General features: G+C 46.3%; 1 protein-coding gene across 7 annotated transcripts in view; it reads left to right on the plus strand.

The window, feature by feature from the left end:
* Positions 1–18600, plus strand: part of MEGF11 (multiple EGF like domains 11) — a 352698-nt gene that overhangs the window by 309080 nt on the left and 25018 nt on the right. For all 7 annotated transcript variants that reach the window (XM_080982103.1, XM_080982104.1, XM_080982102.1 and 4 more), the window contains 4 exons: positions 2507–2635; positions 4758–4886; positions 9345–9473; positions 9847–10077. In XM_080982103.1, coding sequence (XP_080838229.1) covers positions 2507–2635; positions 4758–4886; positions 9345–9473; positions 9847–10077 — 618 coding nt within the window. The remainder of the gene's footprint in view (positions 1–2506; positions 2636–4757; positions 4887–9344; positions 9474–9846; positions 10078–18600) is intronic.

Below are 18600 nucleotides of genomic sequence, written 5' to 3' on the forward strand. Positions count from 1 at the left end.
AGCATAAAATACAGTATAAAAACATGAATAACAATAAAATTCAAAGTTCAGAAATCAATTTGGGGTAAATCCATCTAATAAGCATTAGATAGTCACCAGGGCTAGCTGGCTGAATTAGTCCTACTTGGGCCAGCGAGGAGGCCAGGGGAGAATTAGCTGTGGGGTCTCAGAGCGGGTGATCTTCATAAAAGGGGAGGGGGAGGGAAGAGAAGGGAAATAAAAGATCAGGCTGAATTCAAAATAAAGGCCAGGTGGAATAGCTCTGTCTTACAGGTCCGAAGGAAGGAGGCTAAATCCTGAAGGCCCCTAGTCTCATGAGACAGAGCATTCCACCAGGTCGGAGCCATCACTGAAAAGGCCCTGGCCCTGGTGGAGGATAGTCTTAACTTCCTTAGGGCCTGGGACCTCTAAACTATGGTTATTCATGGACCTTAAGGTCCTCTGTGGGGCATACCAGGAGAGGCAGTCCCGTAAATACAAGGGCCCTAAGTCACAAAGGGGTTTAAAGGTAAAAACCAGCACCTTGAACCTGACCCTATACTGCACCAGCCAGTGCAACTGGTGAATATGCTCCCATGGCAGAGACCCCGTGAGGAGCCTCGCTGCAGCATTCTGCACCCGCTGAAGTTTGTGGGACAGTAAGGGAAGCTCAACACACTCTGTTCTCACCAGTATGCTAAAACACCCCGAGAATGAAGCAGAAAAACACTGAATCATTTTTTCACCGGGGGGGGGGAGACTTTTGAGAAGTTTGAGGAGAAATGTTGGCATACCACTAGGCATCATGCCCCCATCACCTCCTTGTTCTATGCGGGTGTGAGGGGAGAGACTCCATCAGGCAAGGCCTCCTTCCACCTGCCTTGCTCTACCCTCTACTTCTCAATGGGTATTGTATTGTTTTATGTACTGCTTGCCGTTGTTTTATTGATTATAGTTTAGATATTATTGTAACTGTTGAGTGGATTTCTGTTTAACTTTTATATGTTGATATTATTATTTTATACTATTCCTAATGATTGTTGAATGTTACTTTTTTGATGGAGGTTGCCTATTTTAAAGTCATGTACTGTTATCACATTTTTGTATTGCATTAGATTGTTATAAGATGTACATTTTTTGTTTCTTCAGCTTGTAAACCGCCTTGAGTATTGTAAGATAGAAAGGCGGTATACAAATTAAAAATGATGATGATGAGTGCACACTCAGAACTCCCCATTCAACTCTGTGCAATGTGCAATTCCATTTTGGATATCTGGTGACAGGTGTATTCGGATGTGTGAAGTGTTGCGTCAGTTTTCCCAATTACGATGCTAGCACTTCTACTCTGCTTTTCTAATGTTCCTTTCACCCTGTTGCATTATGAAACCATGGCCTTTTTAGCCAATATACTGGCATGCCCTGCTAAATTTCACTCACACCCTACCCTTTCTGCACAGCTCGCCTCTCTTCCCCCATGATTCCCCTATGACAGGGGTCTGCAACCTGCGGCTCCGGAGCCGCATGTGGCTCTTTAACACCTTTGCCGCGGCTTCGGGGCGGATACTAGCGAGGGGAGGAGGCGCATTGTGCGCCCCGACACTCCCCACTGTGGCGGGCACTGTACTGGCTGTGTCGTCGCATGGGGGCGGTGCGTGCGTTAGTCACGCACCATCCCGACGTCACCTTCCCACCCACCCACCCGCTACATTGTAAGGGGCATGTACGCTGGTCACTGTTTTGAAGGGGAGTGAAGAACACACACACACACAAAGGTAACTTGTTAATTTAACGTTTATTTCTATGAGGAGGAGTAATTCTGAGGGGTCAAACAAAGAAATAATAATAAAAGTGACAAAAAAGTTATTTTTATAATGACGAGTTTTGCGGCTCCCAGTTTTTTTTTCTTCGGAAATGGGTCCAAGTGGCTCTTTTTGTCTTAAAGGTTGCAGACCCCTGCCCTATGAAAACAGCAGGAAAGAACTGCGTGCCAATATGCCTCCCCAAATTTTGTCGCTTTACTCACGATTTTCCAGGTAAAGGGAAGGCGGCAAACGGGATTTTTTCTAGAATCAAATAACATGGAAAGGAGCACTGAGCATGCACTATATTCCATTCATTTTCTAGAAATGGGTTTTATACAGTGGTACCTCGGGTTACATACGCTTCAGGTTACACACCCCGCTAACCCAGAAATAGTGCTTCAGGTTAAGAACTTTGCTTCAGGATAAGAACAGAAATCAGGCTCCGGCGGCACGGCAGCAGCAGGAGGCCCCATTAGCTAAAATGGTGCTTCAGGTTAAGAACAGTTTCAGGTTAAGTACAGACCTCCGGAACGAATTAAGTACTTAACCTGAGGTACCACTGTATTGTGTGAAAGCTTAAATATAGAACAGAAATTAACAGGGAAACATTGGGGGGAATGGAGTAAACTGCTATGTGAATGCAGCCGAAGTGGCTGGCCTTTCAAAAACATAGATATATGGAAATATTGTATAATTGTTTTATCTCTCTCTTTCTTTCTCTCCAGCATGCCCTGTTGGCTTTTGGGGTGCAGACTGTTTTCATTCTTGCAGTTGTCATAATGGTGCAGTATGCAGCCCTCACGATGGAGAATGCAGGTGCACCCCTGGCTGGACGGGTCCCTACTGTACACAACGTAAGATTTACAGCTTTAAATGATGGTGGTGGTGGTGGTGGTGTTTAGTGGGAATGTGTCTGTTTTAAAAAAGTATGCACTGCCCCCTTGCGGTAGCTTCCTGCATTGCATCCTTTGGGGGGGTTGCTAATGCACACTTAATCTCTGCCAAAAAACAAAGCAAAGAAACAAATGTTCCTAGTAAAAAGAGATGTTAACCAAAAGAGAAAAAAAAGGAGTAAAACTTGATTTATCTATTTGTGTACATAACATCTTAATTCCCCAGCACTTACTTCCAAGGCAGACACGTCAACATTTCTGCAGTGCACTTAATTTGTTCTGAGACAAAGCCAAACAAGACCACCAGATTTATTTTGAAATTAGGAGATCATTTACCTGTGTCCTTCCAGGGGAACTGCAGTTTTTAGAACCTGAACATTTGGAATTAGGAGACTTTTTAAATGCAAACTTCTGCATCATTAGCAGCCAGGCGTTCTAAATTAAATAGTTGAAATTGGGGAAGGGCTGTTGATCAGCGGTGAAGCATCTGCTTTGCATGTAGAAGGTCCCAGTGGCATCTCAAGGTAAAGCTGGGAATGTCCCCTGCCTGAAGCCCTGGAGAATAACTGCTGCCAGTCAGTGCAGGCAATACTGAGCTAGATAGACCAATGGTCCTATGTCACTGTGTAAGAGTCACACTTCAACATCTTTACAAGGCTGACTCACACAATTAAAGAAAACATATCGATTTCCTTCTGGGTCCTTCTCCACCCATGCTGTCCCTACAAGTCATAGGAACATAGGAAGTGGCCTTATACTGAGACAATTGGTCCATCCAGCTCAATATTGTCTACACTGACTGGCAGCGGTTTTCCAGAGTTTCAGACGGGGTCTTTCCCAGCCTTACTTGGAGATGCCAGGATTTGATCCTGGGACCATCTGCATGCAAGGCAGATGCTCTACCACTGAGCTACCATTCCAGTGCTGCTGTTCTCCTCTAGTCTACATACTCTGGGGTTGCCTCTTTTCTCCATCATGGCTCTTCTGCTGCAGAGCAGCTAGCAGCCACCCTCAGACGTCCCTGCATTTCCCCTTTTCCCACATTAGGGGAGTTCAGACTTTACATTCAACAAGTATGCAGTCTGTGTAGACAATAGCTGAGCTGTACCCTTGTACATAAAGAAGGCTGATCGCCGAAGAATTGATGCTTTTGAATTATGGTGCTGGAGGAGACTCTTGAGAGTCCCATGGACTGCAAGAAGATCAAACCTCTCCATCCTTAAGGAAATCAGCCCTGAGTGCTCACTGGAAGGACAGATCGTGAAGCTGAGGCTCCAATACTTTGGCCACCTCATGAGAAGAGAAGACTCCCTGGAAAAGACCCTGATGCTGGGAAAGATGCACAAGGAGAAGGGGACGACAGAGGACGAGATGGTTGGACAGTGTTCTCGAAGCTACCAGCATGAGTTTGACCAAACTGCGGGAGGCAGTGGAAGACAGGAGTGCCTGGCGTGCTCTGGTCCATGGGGTCACGAAGAGTCGGACATGACTAAACGGCTGAACAACAACTCTTGTACATGCAACGAGAGTGCAGTCTGTGTGCCTGTGTACACAGTAGTTTGTACAAATTGACACGTGCACACACTTGCACACAAACAAGGGACAGCTTGTACCTGTGTTCTCTGTAACTTGTGAACAAGCCTCCTGTGATTTGATCGTGGGCACGGCATGCAGGAACCAAAATAGAGCTTCAGTCACCTGAGCAATTTTGAAACTGATTTTTCTTAAAGCTGTTGTTGTTTTACTTCCAAGCAGCTTAAGGCAGCGCACAGGTTCTCCCCGCCACACCCAACCTTTTTATCCTCAGAACAAGCCGACAAAGTAGGTTAGACTGAAATAAGGTGACTGACCCAAGGTCGCCCAGTGAGCTCCATAGCTAGGTGGGGACTTGATTCTTGGCTTTGCAGGTCCCCTGGTTAATAATAATAATAATAATTTATTATTTATACCCCACCCATCTGGCTGGGTTTCCCCAACCACTCTGGGCGGCTTCCAACAAAATATTAAAATACAGTGGTCTGTTAAACATTGAAAGCTTCCCTTTTCTACTTATTTACCTTTTCTTCTTTCTACCCCACCCCAGGATGTCCAGCTGCTTTCTATGGGAAAAGCTGTGCCAACGTCTGCCAGTGTCAGAATGGAGCAGATTGTGACCACATTACCGGGCAGTGCACATGCAGGACGGGGTTTACAGGGAAGCAGTGTGAGCAAAGTAAGTTGTTGTTGCTGGCCTTCTCCCCTTCGTTCCTAGGAGGGTCTTTTCCCTTTGGCTGTCTTCACAATTGAAAATGAATGTGTGTGTGTCTCCTCACATCCCATGCTCTGTTTCAAGTTGTGCGAGGCAGCTGTTGCAGTTAATTGCAAAGCACCCTTCCACTTTCTGCTACAGCAGCAGTGGGGAACCTTTTTAAGAACATAAGAAGAGCCAGTAGCTCATCTAGTCTTCCTAATGTTTAGTTGGAATCCCCTTTCTTTTAACTTGAATCAGTTGGTTTGGGTCCTACGCTCTGGAGCAAGAGGAAACAAGCTTGCTCCATCTTCCAGCCCTCTTCTTCTCCAGGCTAAACATACCCAACTTCCTCAACAGTTCCTCATAAGGCTTGCTTTCCAGACCCTTGATCATCTTGGTTGCCCTCCTCTGCACATGTTCCAGCTTCTCAATATCCTCCTTAAATTGCGGTGTCCAGAACTGGACACAGTACTCCACAGAGTAGTCCAGGTATGGCAGAATAGAGGGGGACTATTCTATTTCTCTTGATGTGACACTATACTTGTGTTGATGCAGTCTAGAATATCATTAGCTTTTTTTGCTGCTTCATCCCACTGTGGACTCATGTTCAGCTTGTGGTCTTCTAAGACCCCCTCAATCCTTTTCCCATGTGCTATTGGCAAGCCAGGTGTCCCCCATCTTGTAAATGTGCTGGTGGTTCTTCCTGCCAAAGTGTAAAACTACAGTGGTACCTCAGGTTGCAGACACTTCAGGTTACAGATGCTTCAGGTTACAGACTCCACTAACCCAGAAATAGTACCTCGGGTTAAGAACTTTGCTTCAGGATGAGAACAGAAATCGTGCGGCAGCAGCAAGAGGACCCATTAACTAAAGTGGTACCTCAGGTTAAGAACAGTTTCAGGTTAAGAACTGACCTCCGGAATGAATTAAGTTATTAACCCGAGGTACCACTGTACTGAAATTCATTTTGAGCCCAGTTCTCCAACCCGTTCAGTGCTCATACCAACTGTTTAATTATCTGTTCTAGGAACTTTCCTTGTATCGATGTCAGGCTCACCGGTTGGTAGTTACCTGGGTCTTCTCCCCACCCTCCAGCCTCCCACCTCCCACTTTTTGAAGGTGGGGACAATATTACTGCCTCCGAATGTAGAGACAGACCATAGCCATTTTGGCTAGCAGCATTTGATAGCTTTTTCCTCACTCCCACAGCAATGCTTCTGAATACCAGCTGCTGGAAACCACATGAGGAGAGGATGGTTTTGCACGTGGGTCCTCCTTGCAGACTTCTCCTGGGTGGCTACTGTGAAAACAAGAGAGTAGACTAGATGGGCCACTGGCCTAATCCAGCAGGCTCTTCTTATGTTCTCGTGATCCTGCCTCCTAGCAGAGGCTAATCCAATTAAGGCAGCACACAGCAACTCCTAGAATCCACCTTCAGATGCTTACAGAGTATAGGTGGTGGCTTTAATAGCACATCAGCTTTTGCTGTGTCCTGTTGTGCTTATTTATTTCTTCAGGGTCAGGAGACAAAAGGAAGTCCTTTTCGTTCATAGTTCAGTGATGGCATCTGCTCCCACAAACATGCAGTGATGGCCGCCAACTTGGATAGCTTTGAAATGATGGAGGAGAAGGCTATCAGTGATGATGGCTGTGTTCTGCCTCCAGCGCTGGAAACAGTGTGCCTGTCGCTGGGAATCACAGATGGGGATAATGCTGTTCAGCTCCAATCCTGCTTGCAGCCTTCCCAGTGGGGCATCTGGTTGGCCACTGTGAGAACAGGATGCTGGACTAGATGGGCCCCCGTTGGCCTGATGCAGCTGCAGGGTTCTTATTTATCTATCTCTTTTATTTGGGGCATTTTTATACTGACCAATTAACCATGCTCTCTCTGGACAGTTCACAAATTTTAAAAATCAATGCATGGCAAATATAGTCAAAGCTAAAAACAAGCAATACAGAAGCAAAAAAAAAAAACTGGCACAATGATCGGCATCAATGCCACATAAAACCATCAAGAAGCCACAGCGCAAGATCAATAAAAACTATTTAAAAACCACTAAATCCAACAAAGGAGGAAATGAAATAGTCCTAAGTGCTAAAATGCACAAAACCTCAGTGATTGAAAGACCCAAGAGAAGTGCTTACTTATCCATTCTGATGAAGAGCTCTAGAGAACTCCAAAGCTTTGCTCACTTTTTGTGGCAGGTAGGTTGCCCTATCATGGATTTTAGGCTCCCCACTCCACCCATGGATCAGCAAGAACATAAAAAGAGCCTGCTAGATGAGGCCATAGGGGGCCCCTCTACTCCAGCATCTCCTGGGTCTCCTACCAACTCTCAGCACCCTTAACAAACTACAGCTCCCAGAATTCTTTGGGGGATGCTGTGGCTGTTTAAAGTGGTATCATAGTGTTTTAAATGTGTGGTGTGAACATGACTATGGCCTTACATGATAAAAACAGCTCTCCCTGCAATTTAAGACAGATAACAACGTTGAGAGCTTAGAACAGGTCATTTGGAGCCAGCTTCCTTGTCTCATGTTCACATTCAGGGCTTTAATGATGGTTTTTGGAAGGAGAGAGTTGCCTTCCTCCAGTGGACTTTATGAAAGTGTTGCTGCTGGGCTGGGCAGCCTGTGTCTGATGGGACCAAGGAGGTGGTCATCTTGAAGGAGCTTTGCTGGTTTAGGGCGAATAAATAGTACAGTTGACTGGCACTTCCTGTAGAACTCCCCATTCTTCTCTTTCTCCAAAGTCTCAGGAGTTTCCAGGCCGCTTTGCAGCCTTCCTTTCTATTTCTTACAGAAAGTTGCCCAACAATACGTTATAAGCAGCCTCTGGATTTATTGTCCTAGGCCATCATGGTAATTGCTTGAATAAATTATGTCACTGGACATTCAATCATTTTGCCTCTGGTAGAAATACAGGACAACCAAACTTTCAGCATCCAGGAGGAGAGAAAAAGGGAGGAAGAATGCAGAGCTAAATCATGGATACTTTTGTTGTCAGGACTGGCTTGGGGCCCCTACCCCTTCCAGGGAAAGTGTCCTTTAATGGACTCCATTGTTTGTGGACCTTAGGCAAATTATTTAGCTGTGGTGGAAGCAGTCCAAGCAGTGCTCAGCCACCCTTTAGGTTTCCCACAATTGCCCAGTGTTGACACTAGGTGAGGGGCATTGTGGGAAATCTTATGGGTGTCTACACCCAGACACCTGGTGCTCCTTGGGAGTGCTAGGCCAGAAAATATTGGGGGGGGGCATCAGCAGCAGACCCCTGTAGCTGCCCAATGATGCCAAGCGCTGGCACCATCCCAGGATATTGTTGCTGCTGTCACTGAAGCATCAGAGCAACAAGGCACACCGGCACAATTTAATGAAGTATAAACTTGCTTTATTTTAGTGGTCCCTGGATATTTATGAAATGGTGTTTTATGGTTGCTGTTGTTTTTACAGTTTATAAATATTCATAAACAAATTAAATAAATGCAGAAGAATAGATGGCAAGAGCTCTGCTGTCTTTCTGCCCAAGTCATAGGTGGGCAAACCTATGGGCTGTGTTCAACCTGCAGCCCCTTGGCCTCACTCCCCCCCCCCCACCTTCCTAGCCTCTCCTACTCCTTCCCTGCTGGAAGAGATTCCCTGCCTTAAACCCTGGAGAGCTATTGCCAGCCAGTGTAGGCAATACTGAACTGGATGGACCAATGGTCTGGCTTGTTATAAGGAAATTTCCTCTGTTCTTGTGTACCATGGAGATTGCCATTACTGTTAGCTGCCTTGAGTAATAGATGCATGTTAGAAGAGCAGGATACAGTGGTGCCTCGCAAGACGAAATTAATCCGTTCCGCGAGTCTCTTCGTCTTGCGGTTTTTTTTGTCTTGCGAAGCACTGCTATTAGCGGCTTAGCGGCTTTTAACGGCTTAGCGGCTTTAAGAAAAAGGAAACAAACTCGCAAGAACTCGCAAGACGTTTCGTCTTGCGAAGCAAGCCCATAGGGAAATTCGTCTTGCGGAACAACTCAAAAAACGGAAAACTCTTTCGTCTTGCGCGTTTTTCGTCTTGCGAGGCATTCGTCTTGCAAGGTACCACTGTATATGAATCATTATACTAACAAATCCTCCATTAAAAAATATACCATATTTCTCCGTGTATAAGACTATATTTTTTCCTAAATTGTTGAAGTTTAAAATAAGGGGTCGTCTTATACACAGATAGTGCATAGTGCATTTTCTTAATTTTGGGTTAAAAAAAGGGGGGGTCATCTTATACATGGGGGCGTCTTACACACTGAAAAATACAGTATATGTAAAAATGGTCTCTTCTTGTCAAAGTTCTCACCAACCATTTCACCCTTGTTACACACACACACACACACACACACACACACACACACAGCTTTCTTGTGGTCCATAGACCCATAATTTTTCACCCTTTTTGAATTTGCAGAATGCCCCCCAGGAACATTTGGTTACGGTTGCCAGCAGCTGTGCGAATGCATGAACAACGCGACCTGCGACTACGTTACGGGCACCTGCTACTGCAGCCCTGGCTTCAAAGGAATCAGGTGTGACCAAGGTGAGACAAACTCCTTTGCCTTTTCTTTCAAACTGAGTGCCCAAGTATCTCTTTCGGCAGCCTCTCAGATAGTGATGAGTGAGCCCAAGCATGGGACTGGCAAGATGAGAAACTAAAATTGACATTTTTGCCCATCCTTTTGACCCGGGGTAGGGAGGAAAAACCCTTGGATAGGGGCAGCGAGTTACAAAATATTTTGCTGGTGTTGCAAATGTTTCCATCCAGTATTTGTAGTCCAGAGATTCCAAAGAGCCAGGAGGGAGGGAGGGAGGGAGGGAGGGAGGGAGGGAGGGAGGGAGAGATAAATGCCTCTCCTTGCAAAATGGGTTTCTGCCACTCAATTTAACAGCACATTGTGAATTATTTTTAACAGCGGCTCTCATGATGGAAGAATTAAACCCCTATACTAAAATTAGTCCCGCTCTTGGATCGGAGAGGCATTCAGTGGGAGCCATCATTGGGATTATTATCCTCCTGCTAATTATTATGGTTCTGCTGGCACTCTTCGTGTGGTATCGACGGAAGCAGAAGAAAGGCCACGACATGCCAAGCGTCTCGTACACGCCAGCCATGCGGATGACAAACACCGATTACTCACTCTCTGGTAAGGGACACTTCCTTTCCTTATGGTGATGCAATGCGGGCTCTGACGCTTTTACGAGGGAAGGGAAATAAATGTCCGTTTCTTTTTGGCACAAAGGACTTCTTCGTTTTCCTCTTGGATGCTGCCATTCCCAAAGTCTTACCTTGTATATGTAGGGAGGCCAGGACAGGCAGAGGCTAGTGGGTGGAGCAGAGAAATAGCCTCGCTCCCCCGCCCCCCAAAAAGCAGCATCAAGAGAAGGGCCATAGCTCAGTGGTGGAGCATCTGTTTTCCATGCAGAAGGACCCAAGTTCAGTCCTCGATGGAAGATCCAGATAGGACTGGCAGGTAACCCTGCCTGAAACTGTGCTGCTGCTGCCAGTCCATGTAGACAACACTTGGGTTAGATGGGCTGGCGGTCTGCCTATGCCCTGTGTTCCAATGAGAGTCAGAGAGGCCGAGTTTCTCTAACAGCCTTTGCCGACAGCTGTGCTAGCTGGGAGCTGGAGTTCCAAACATCTGGAAGGTGCTAGGTTGGTAAAGGCTGAACTGCAACATTCCAAGGCTTGGTTCTCTAGAGGGAAATTCCCATAGAAGTCAGTGGGAGTTCAGTAGCAGAACTATACACACACATACACAAAGTGCACAGGTTATTTGTGTTCTGGATGGAGTTGCGCTCCCCCTAAAAAAAACAAAACCAAGTTTGAGATTTCACGGCGCTTTGGGGCCCAACTCTGTCATCTGAGGGGCGCAAGTGGCCTTGATGGCACGGACCACTCTTTGCCATCCTGGGCTGCTGGATCATCACCCATGACCCCTTTCCAGACAGAGATGCCCTAACTTCAGTCATCCATGCTGGGGTAGCTTCTCAGTTGGGCTACTGTAATGCATTGTACACAGAGCTGCCCAAAAACTGTGGAGAGTAAAGAATGCTAGGGTGCTACCTAGGAACACCCAACTTGCCGGTGCAGAGAAGGCTGGGGTGGATCCTGGTCCATTTCTGGGACCAATTCAAAGTGTTTGCACTCCCTGCTATGGCCCAGGATAACTGGCAGGTCCGTCCGCCAGCCCATCTCTACAGGGGTCTGCCCCAAGCTGTGGGGTCCTCTTCAGAAGCCTTTCCCTGGGAATGCGTACTCTCCCATATGTGATGGGCAGCAATCAGAGAAAGATGCTTCTGGGTGCTGGTGGTGGGGATGCCTCTATTGCAGAATGCCCTCCCTAGAGTGGCTTGCCTGGCACCAGCCGGGTTGTCGTTTCTTTGACATCAGCTGCTTTGGTGTCATTTTCACACCAGATGGAAAGCTTAATAATAATAATAATAATAATAATAATAATAATAATAATATTTATTTAATTTTATTTAGAAGATTCATATCAGACAGTTTGATCAAAGAGCTGTCTTAAAATGGGGTACATAATCATAAAACTGTACATAAGACGCAGCTAAAATCCGCAAAACTTTTTTTTAGAAAAAATATACACATAAAATCACTAAGACACAGATAAAAGCACTAAAACTTTTAATAGTGAATAAAGATAGCTGCGTTTATATTTTCTTCTCTCCCAGTTTCATCTTCAGTGTTTTGTTCTCATGCTTCTCTTTTATTTACTAATTCAGATTTGCACTGTTATTTTATCGCTTTTATTTTAATATGCTTTTTTCATGGTGCATGGTTGTATTTTTATCTTTATTGTGAGCTTTCCCGGGAAAGTTTCTTTAAGGGGGGGAGTGTGTGTGTGTGTGTGTGTGTGTGTGCGTGCGTACATGCGCACAGAACTACCAACCAATTTCAGTAACCCTGACACAACCTTGTAAGGTTGGCCAGTCATTAGTATGACTCTCAGGTTACAGGTGGATGACTGAAACTGGGAGTCGTTTGCCTCGGGTCACTTAGTAGCTCCCTGTAACATTTGAACTCGGTGCTTCTGGCTCATCGCTCAGGGCCCCTCTAGACTGGTGAATGGTAGGGTTTGCAAATATCTTCTTTAGCATGTCATTGATTTAATAATAGTTCACTAGTGGTGCATTTACACTGTCTGCACATCAGTCTGCTTTATTAATTGGTTTGTGATGCTTCCTCACTGTTACCGGATTATTGCCATCCTCGAGCTCTAGCACAACGAAAGTGGGACCCCAAAAAGCACATCTGGGGTATTTAAAGATACAGGATTTCATCAGGAAGTTGTGGGATATGCACTATTTGGAAACGAAGCGGTGTGCCCACCTCGAAATGTTTGCAAGTGGAAATGGAGTTGAAAGCAAGGCTCATGGATAACAGCCCTAATACTATCATGAGCGCATGAATGCACAATAAAAACACAAAGTCTGGAAGGGCTCTCAGGTGCAGCCCAACATTCTATGCTGCCATCCACAGGCACCGTTCCAGATACTGTTTTATGCTCCAAAGCATAAATTGGTTTTGAAGAGCTCCAGTTGCTGCAGTTCCCTCAATTTTACGATTTTGTGAGATTGTCAGGGAATCTACAGAGCTATAGTCCTTGGGATTACTTGGATCAAAACTGTGATGGATAAGCCACCCAGCTTGCAAGGAGGAGAGGCAAAGAAGGGGCTATATATCCTCTTCTTCCAAACTACCCAGACAGTCTTTTGCCAGCATCCCTGGGGGAAACAGCCATAAACTTCTTCCAGCAGTAATGCTGCAGAAAACTCCTTTCTGATGAAATGCATCCTCTGTACAGAGAGAGGGTCATATCCATCCATAATTCCAGTGGTAAATTGCTTGCTGTCTGTGGGGAGTACGTCTAAATTCCCGGCAGCCACAACATTCCCTGGAAAGAGCCAGTGAGAGTGAAATCAGAGGTTGGAGAGGGCAGGGGGTGAGGAGGAGGGTCCCAACTCCATTCTCCCAAATTATCCCTTCCCACCCTGTGGCAAAGTCCTCTTGCCATGGTGTCCAACCCCTCTTCACAGTCACCTTTCGACCATGCAGTGTAATAATAATAATAATAATAATAAATTTTATTTATATCCCGCCCTCCCCAGCCGAAGCCGGGCTCAGGGCGGCTAACAACAATAAAACAGTACAAAAGTACAGCATAAACAACAGTCTAAAATCATTCGTTATAAAATTAATTAATTCAAGCCACTGGCAACTATTGGGCCAGAGCTCCGCGAAGATTGCCGAGGGAGGGAGTCAGGCTGTGCCCTGGCCAAAGGCCTGGTGGAACAGCTCTGTCTTGCAGGCCCTGCGGAAAGATGTCAAGTCCCGCAGGGCCCTGGTCTCTTGTGACAGAGTGTTCCACCAGATCGGAGCCACAGCCGAAAAAGCCCTGGCTCTAGTTGAGGCCAGCCTAACTGAGTGTACTGAGTATGACAGTTGTGTCACTGCCAGCCTTGGCGTGGAGAGTTCCCGACCCCCCCCCCGGTGGAAATAATGACACATGACACAATTATTAAGGTTAATGGGCTAAAACAGGCCACAACTTTATTAGTTACAGGTGAAGAGCGGTATTGGCTTAGGCATTGGTCCTAACCGGGGGGAGTCCTGCTGATGCACATCAACTAGGAACTCCCCTGGGGTCACCGCTAGGGGGCGTGCCTTGGGCCCTAACCTCCTTAGGCTTCGGACAGGGCCACTCCTCCTGGAATCCTTTAAAGGGCTACCCTTCAATATGCGGGGCAGGTGATAGCGCTACCTCCCCTCTTCCATCTACAGAATAAATGCCAATGCCTAACCGCCAATACCCAGAAAGTTGTGATGATTTGCTATGAGGTAGGCGAAAACCAAGTGGCTGGTGCCAATTTGCCAAGTGGAAAAATTCCTACCAGGCCCCTCAGCGGCGACCAACCAAGGTCCATAGCAAGGTCAAGAAACGAAAACCTTATAGGGCAGGAAGGTGAGGAAAAAGCAGGAACAGCCGACAGGCGGCAAAGAGGGAGATTCCCAGCCGTGTCCTGCTATAATAGGGCAGGCCACACACCCCAAGCCAACCAATTGGGAATCCCCCCAATCACGCAGGGCTGGCCTCCACCCGCCACACACGTGGAGAGGCCGTGAAGCCCACAACTCCACCTCCTTAGGCGGAAGAGGCTTTCTCCTGCTAGTGCATGCAGCAACCTGCTTAGGGTGAGTCAAAGTAGGGGCAGTGGCGAAGGAAGGCTCTCCGGCACCCAGTGTGGGGTGTCGAGGGGCAGGGCAAACTGGCCACAAGGGCGGGGCAGACTGCCCAGTGCCGCTGATACGGACGGCACACGCGTGGCACCAATACGGGCAGCACTCGGCCACCCTACAGTGAGTGTAGCCCTCGGCCACCCGCCATATTGGCACCCCCCTCAGGGTGACACCTGGTGCAAACCGCCCCCCCCATGCCCCTGAGCAGGGGTGGGGGAGAAAATAGATTTGGTTTGCATTTAAAGGCAATTTGTACTTTCTGGCACACCTTTCAAAATCCACACGAGTCCAAATCTTGCAACCAAGTTTTCCGGCAAAGTAATATGTACAAAAGCATATTTATTAGGGTAAAGTGTCCAATAAAAGGCATATATTAGTGAAAATAGCATGCCAAAATGTGTATCTTATGAAAAATTGACACTAAAATACTGATGGATTTTCACAAGGAAGTTTATTTTTAAATGCAAACTGATTTTGAAGAGTGGAGAACTGGACAAAAAGGAGACTGAGAGTTTCTGTGACTTTGCCCCAGCCTATCTGATTAACCTAACTTGGAATGGGATGGGGTCCCATGTCAAAGGCCAACCCACTTTATGAGAAATTTTCATAAAATTTATGCCTCACTTGATTGTAAAAAAAAACAAACCTCTCAAAGCGCTTTACAAAAAGGTAACACAATAAACTGAGAAAAATCGCAACCATACTTTAAAAACATAAAAAAAACAAAATATTAAAAACATATTAAAATTACCTACACTTTCAAAGCATTTGGGTAGGCTTGTTTGAACAAGAATGTTTTTATCAGACAATGAAAAGACTATGGGGAAGGTGCCTGCTTGAGCTCAATAGGCAGGGAATGCCAAAATGCAGGTGCTGCTGCTTTAACAGTTCTGGGAGACCTGGGTTCAAGTCCTACCCTCTGGTGGAGCCACCTGTTTTAAAAGAAAAAGGCTACAAACTGCCTTAAAGGTGAAGAGCTATTTATTTGCACTCAGTGCTGTCTGGACTGCCAAACACAGATAAGGCAGAACCAGGCTCTGGGCAACAGGTCTCAGGAAAGTTGATCTGGGCCACCTGTACCTGGAGTGGCCTCCTTCAATTTGACAAATGCTTTCTCATCTGACTCTCCTGCAGTGAAGTTGGCGGCATCAGGAACTCCACAAGGTGTCAGAAGAGGCAAGTGTATCTTTAAAAAAACAAAAACAAAAACCCTCCAAGGTGGCTTGGATTTAAAATGGATCTACTTAGTGCTGTGCCAGGATTTATTCTGTGTTTTGTTGTTGTTTTGCCCCTGACCATTTCCCCTCAGTTAATGAGAGAAGAAATTGCACTTGAAAATTACCAGAGAGGGGAGAGAATGTCAGGAAAATCCTCATGGGTGATGGGCAGAATTTTTGTTACCTTCCTTTTGAGGTAACCCAAGGGCTGTTTGCGAGTGTCTAGTCTTTCATCCTATTGTGCATTCTGCTTGTCTGCACTTCCTGGAAATGCTATTACATCCTTGGGTGGGCTTTGCTGTAATCGCAGGAAGGGTTGAGAAGGCTGCCCACTGTACTCCTGTTGGCTGTTCATTAAAAATGAAAAATGGATAGGTGGGGTACCTTTTTCACAGCAAGGGCCACATTCCCTTCTGGGCAGCATCATGCAATTGATGGAAGGGGCCAGAAGCACAGGTGGCTTGAGCAAGGAATGCAGTGTGCCTTTGTGCACTAGGCTACTTCCTATAAATGCTCTCACACACACCCTCTGCTTGCCATCCAGGCAAGCAAGAGGCGTTATGAGAGTTCAAGGACACTTTCCAGTAAGGCAAAAACCTCCAAGGAGGATGGAAAACAGGGCCTAGAGCAGTGGTTTTCAACCTGTGGGTCCCCAGATGTTGTTGCACTACAACTCCCATCATCCCTGAGCTCTGGCCTTGCTAGCTAGGGATGATGGGAGTTGTAGTCCAACAACATCTGGGGACCCACAGGTTGAGAACCGCTGGCCTTGAGGGTGTGTGGCCTTGGGAAAGCCCTGGGGTCCAGATAGAGAGGCTTGGGGCTGCATGCTTCCTCCAGGCTTGATGTCCCCCACCCCTGTTTTAAATGAAGTGAAGTCACTTCAGCAGTTGAGGGAACTGGGTCATCTGGAGAAGAGAAGACTGAGAGGGGATATGATAGCCTTCTTCAAGTAACTGAAAGGCTGACACACAGAAGGTGGCATAAGTTTGTTTCTGCTGCTCCAGAGGGCAGGAATCGAACCAATGGATTCAAATGCCAAGAGAGAAAATTCCACCTGGGCATTAGGAAGAACTTTCTGGCAGCAAAACCTGTTCAGCAGCGGAATGGCCTGCCTCAGAAGGTGGTAGACTCTCCTTCCATGGAGGTTTTCCTACAGATGTTGGCTGGCCATCTGTCAGGGATTCTTTAGCTGTGATTTCTGGCAGTGTAGGGAGTTGGATTAGATGGTACGTAGGTCCCTTTCCAACTCTACAATTCTATGATTTTATGACTTTTTAAGAAAACAGTGTAGTGAGCTTTTGTTGTGAGGAAAAGGAAGGACTTCACCTAAAGACAAAATCTCGAGGGCTTGGTATCCAGCCTCCCCCAGTCTCATGCCCCAATGTAAGCCCATCACAAGGTCATCTCCCTGGGGCAAGTCAGGAAGCAAAGGGCAGATGCGGACACACCATCCTTGTCCACTGCACAATGAGATGGCAACCCCAGTTGCACACCCACCGAAATCAAAAGACCTTCTTAAGCAGATGAGGCAGGGGAAGGGGAACAAAAAATTTGAGTAATTGGAGGGTGGATTTTGGCACAGCGCTAATCTATTCATTCCAAGTCTGCTCTTCCCCATCTGACAATTGAAAGTTTGATTCCAGCCTTTCATTAACCAGAGGGATCCTGCAGAGGTACTGCATTCCCACCCCCAAACCTATATATCATTCGTATCCTTGAATCATGAAGTTTTCACTTAACAAAGAAAGCACCCAAGTGTGCCGGTGAATTTTCCAGCTCAGTTACCAATGTTTTTGTTTTATCAGTAGAGGTCTCCCCCAAATTAAGATTTTTAATTAATACAAGGTAAATGAGAGCCTGCCTGCTTCTTTTTCTTGTTCTTGCTTTCTAAAGCTGCTTGCTGTTCCTTGCATCCTTATCGGTCTTTTAATTCATCTGGGAGTGGTTTAATTGCTAAATTGAGTTTGTTTCACTCTTCCAAAGGAAGTGTTGCTATTTTGATCTTTATGGGGTGGCGGTTTTCGTTCAATGGCAAGGCAAATGGATTGCCAACAGATGGTCGTTAAAGTTGGCAGCTCTGCATCCCTTAAATAGTTGGCATTCCTCTCTGGGTCGTCATAGACTTTGGCCGAGGAGAAGGTAAAGAACTGTCACTGATTCATGGATGTTGTTAACCTCAGGGATGTTTATCTGCAGAACGAGGGCCCAGGAGAGCTGCTCTGTTCCCTCCTATGTGCCTGTCACAATTTTTGCTGGCTCTCCCTTAGGAAGGCGCTGCCTTTTCCACGTTGCACCAAGGGATCAGGCTCTCTCCGAGCTCTGTTGTGAATAGATTTCACTTTTGTACTTAAAAAAAAAGCATCAATAAAAAACGCAGACATCCTGCATGCATGGTTTGCATGGTTAATATTTATATTATTTTTTGCATACTTTACTCTGGTTCTGAGGGGGAAGGAGGGGCTATTAAGAACATAAAAAGAGCTCAGTTGGATCAGGCCAAGGAGGTGGAACATACCTATTGTGGCTAGTAGCCATTGAGAGCCTAATTCCTCATGAATCTGCCTAAACCCCTTTTAAAGCCACCGTAGTTGATGGCCATCACTGTCTCCTGTGGAAGCGAGTTCCATAGTTCATGCGCTTCATGAAGAAGTACATTATTTTATCTGTCCTGAACCCTGAGTTCTGGTATTACTTTTCTCTATTCAGTTGCACTCCTCCCTATCTGTTTCCCCATTGCTGCTGCTGCTGCTGTTGCTGCTACTGACAACAAAATGGCAGCGGTGGTGGGCCCAGGCTTAGCCACAGCGGGTCCCCTCAAGAGCCATGTCCTGGCTTAAACCACGCCTCGCCAGAGCAATTTCTCCTCCACCTACCTGGCTGAGAATATTTTAGTAGACAAGCCCAATGATCAGTCTTGGCGGTGGTCTTCTGAAAGCAACTACCCTCCCCAGTATCTGATCTTGAAACTTGAAAGACCAGCCATAGTCCAGAGCATCACATTTGGGAAGTATGAAAAGACCCCCGTCTGTAATTTAAAGAAGTTTAAAGTTTTTTGGTGGGATGAATGAAGACAGCATGACAGATCTATTCCATGGCTCCACATGGTGCATGTCTCGAGAGACAATAGAGTGCACCTGTGGGGGTGAAGTCAAACCACTGCACCAGCAGAACCAAAGTGACCTCCCTGA

Source organism: Podarcis pityusensis, assembly GCF_964106645.2.
Source record: "Podarcis pityusensis genome assembly, chromosome: 14".
NCBI classification, from domain to species: domain Eukaryota; kingdom Metazoa; phylum Chordata; class Lepidosauria; order Squamata; family Lacertidae; genus Podarcis; species Podarcis pityusensis.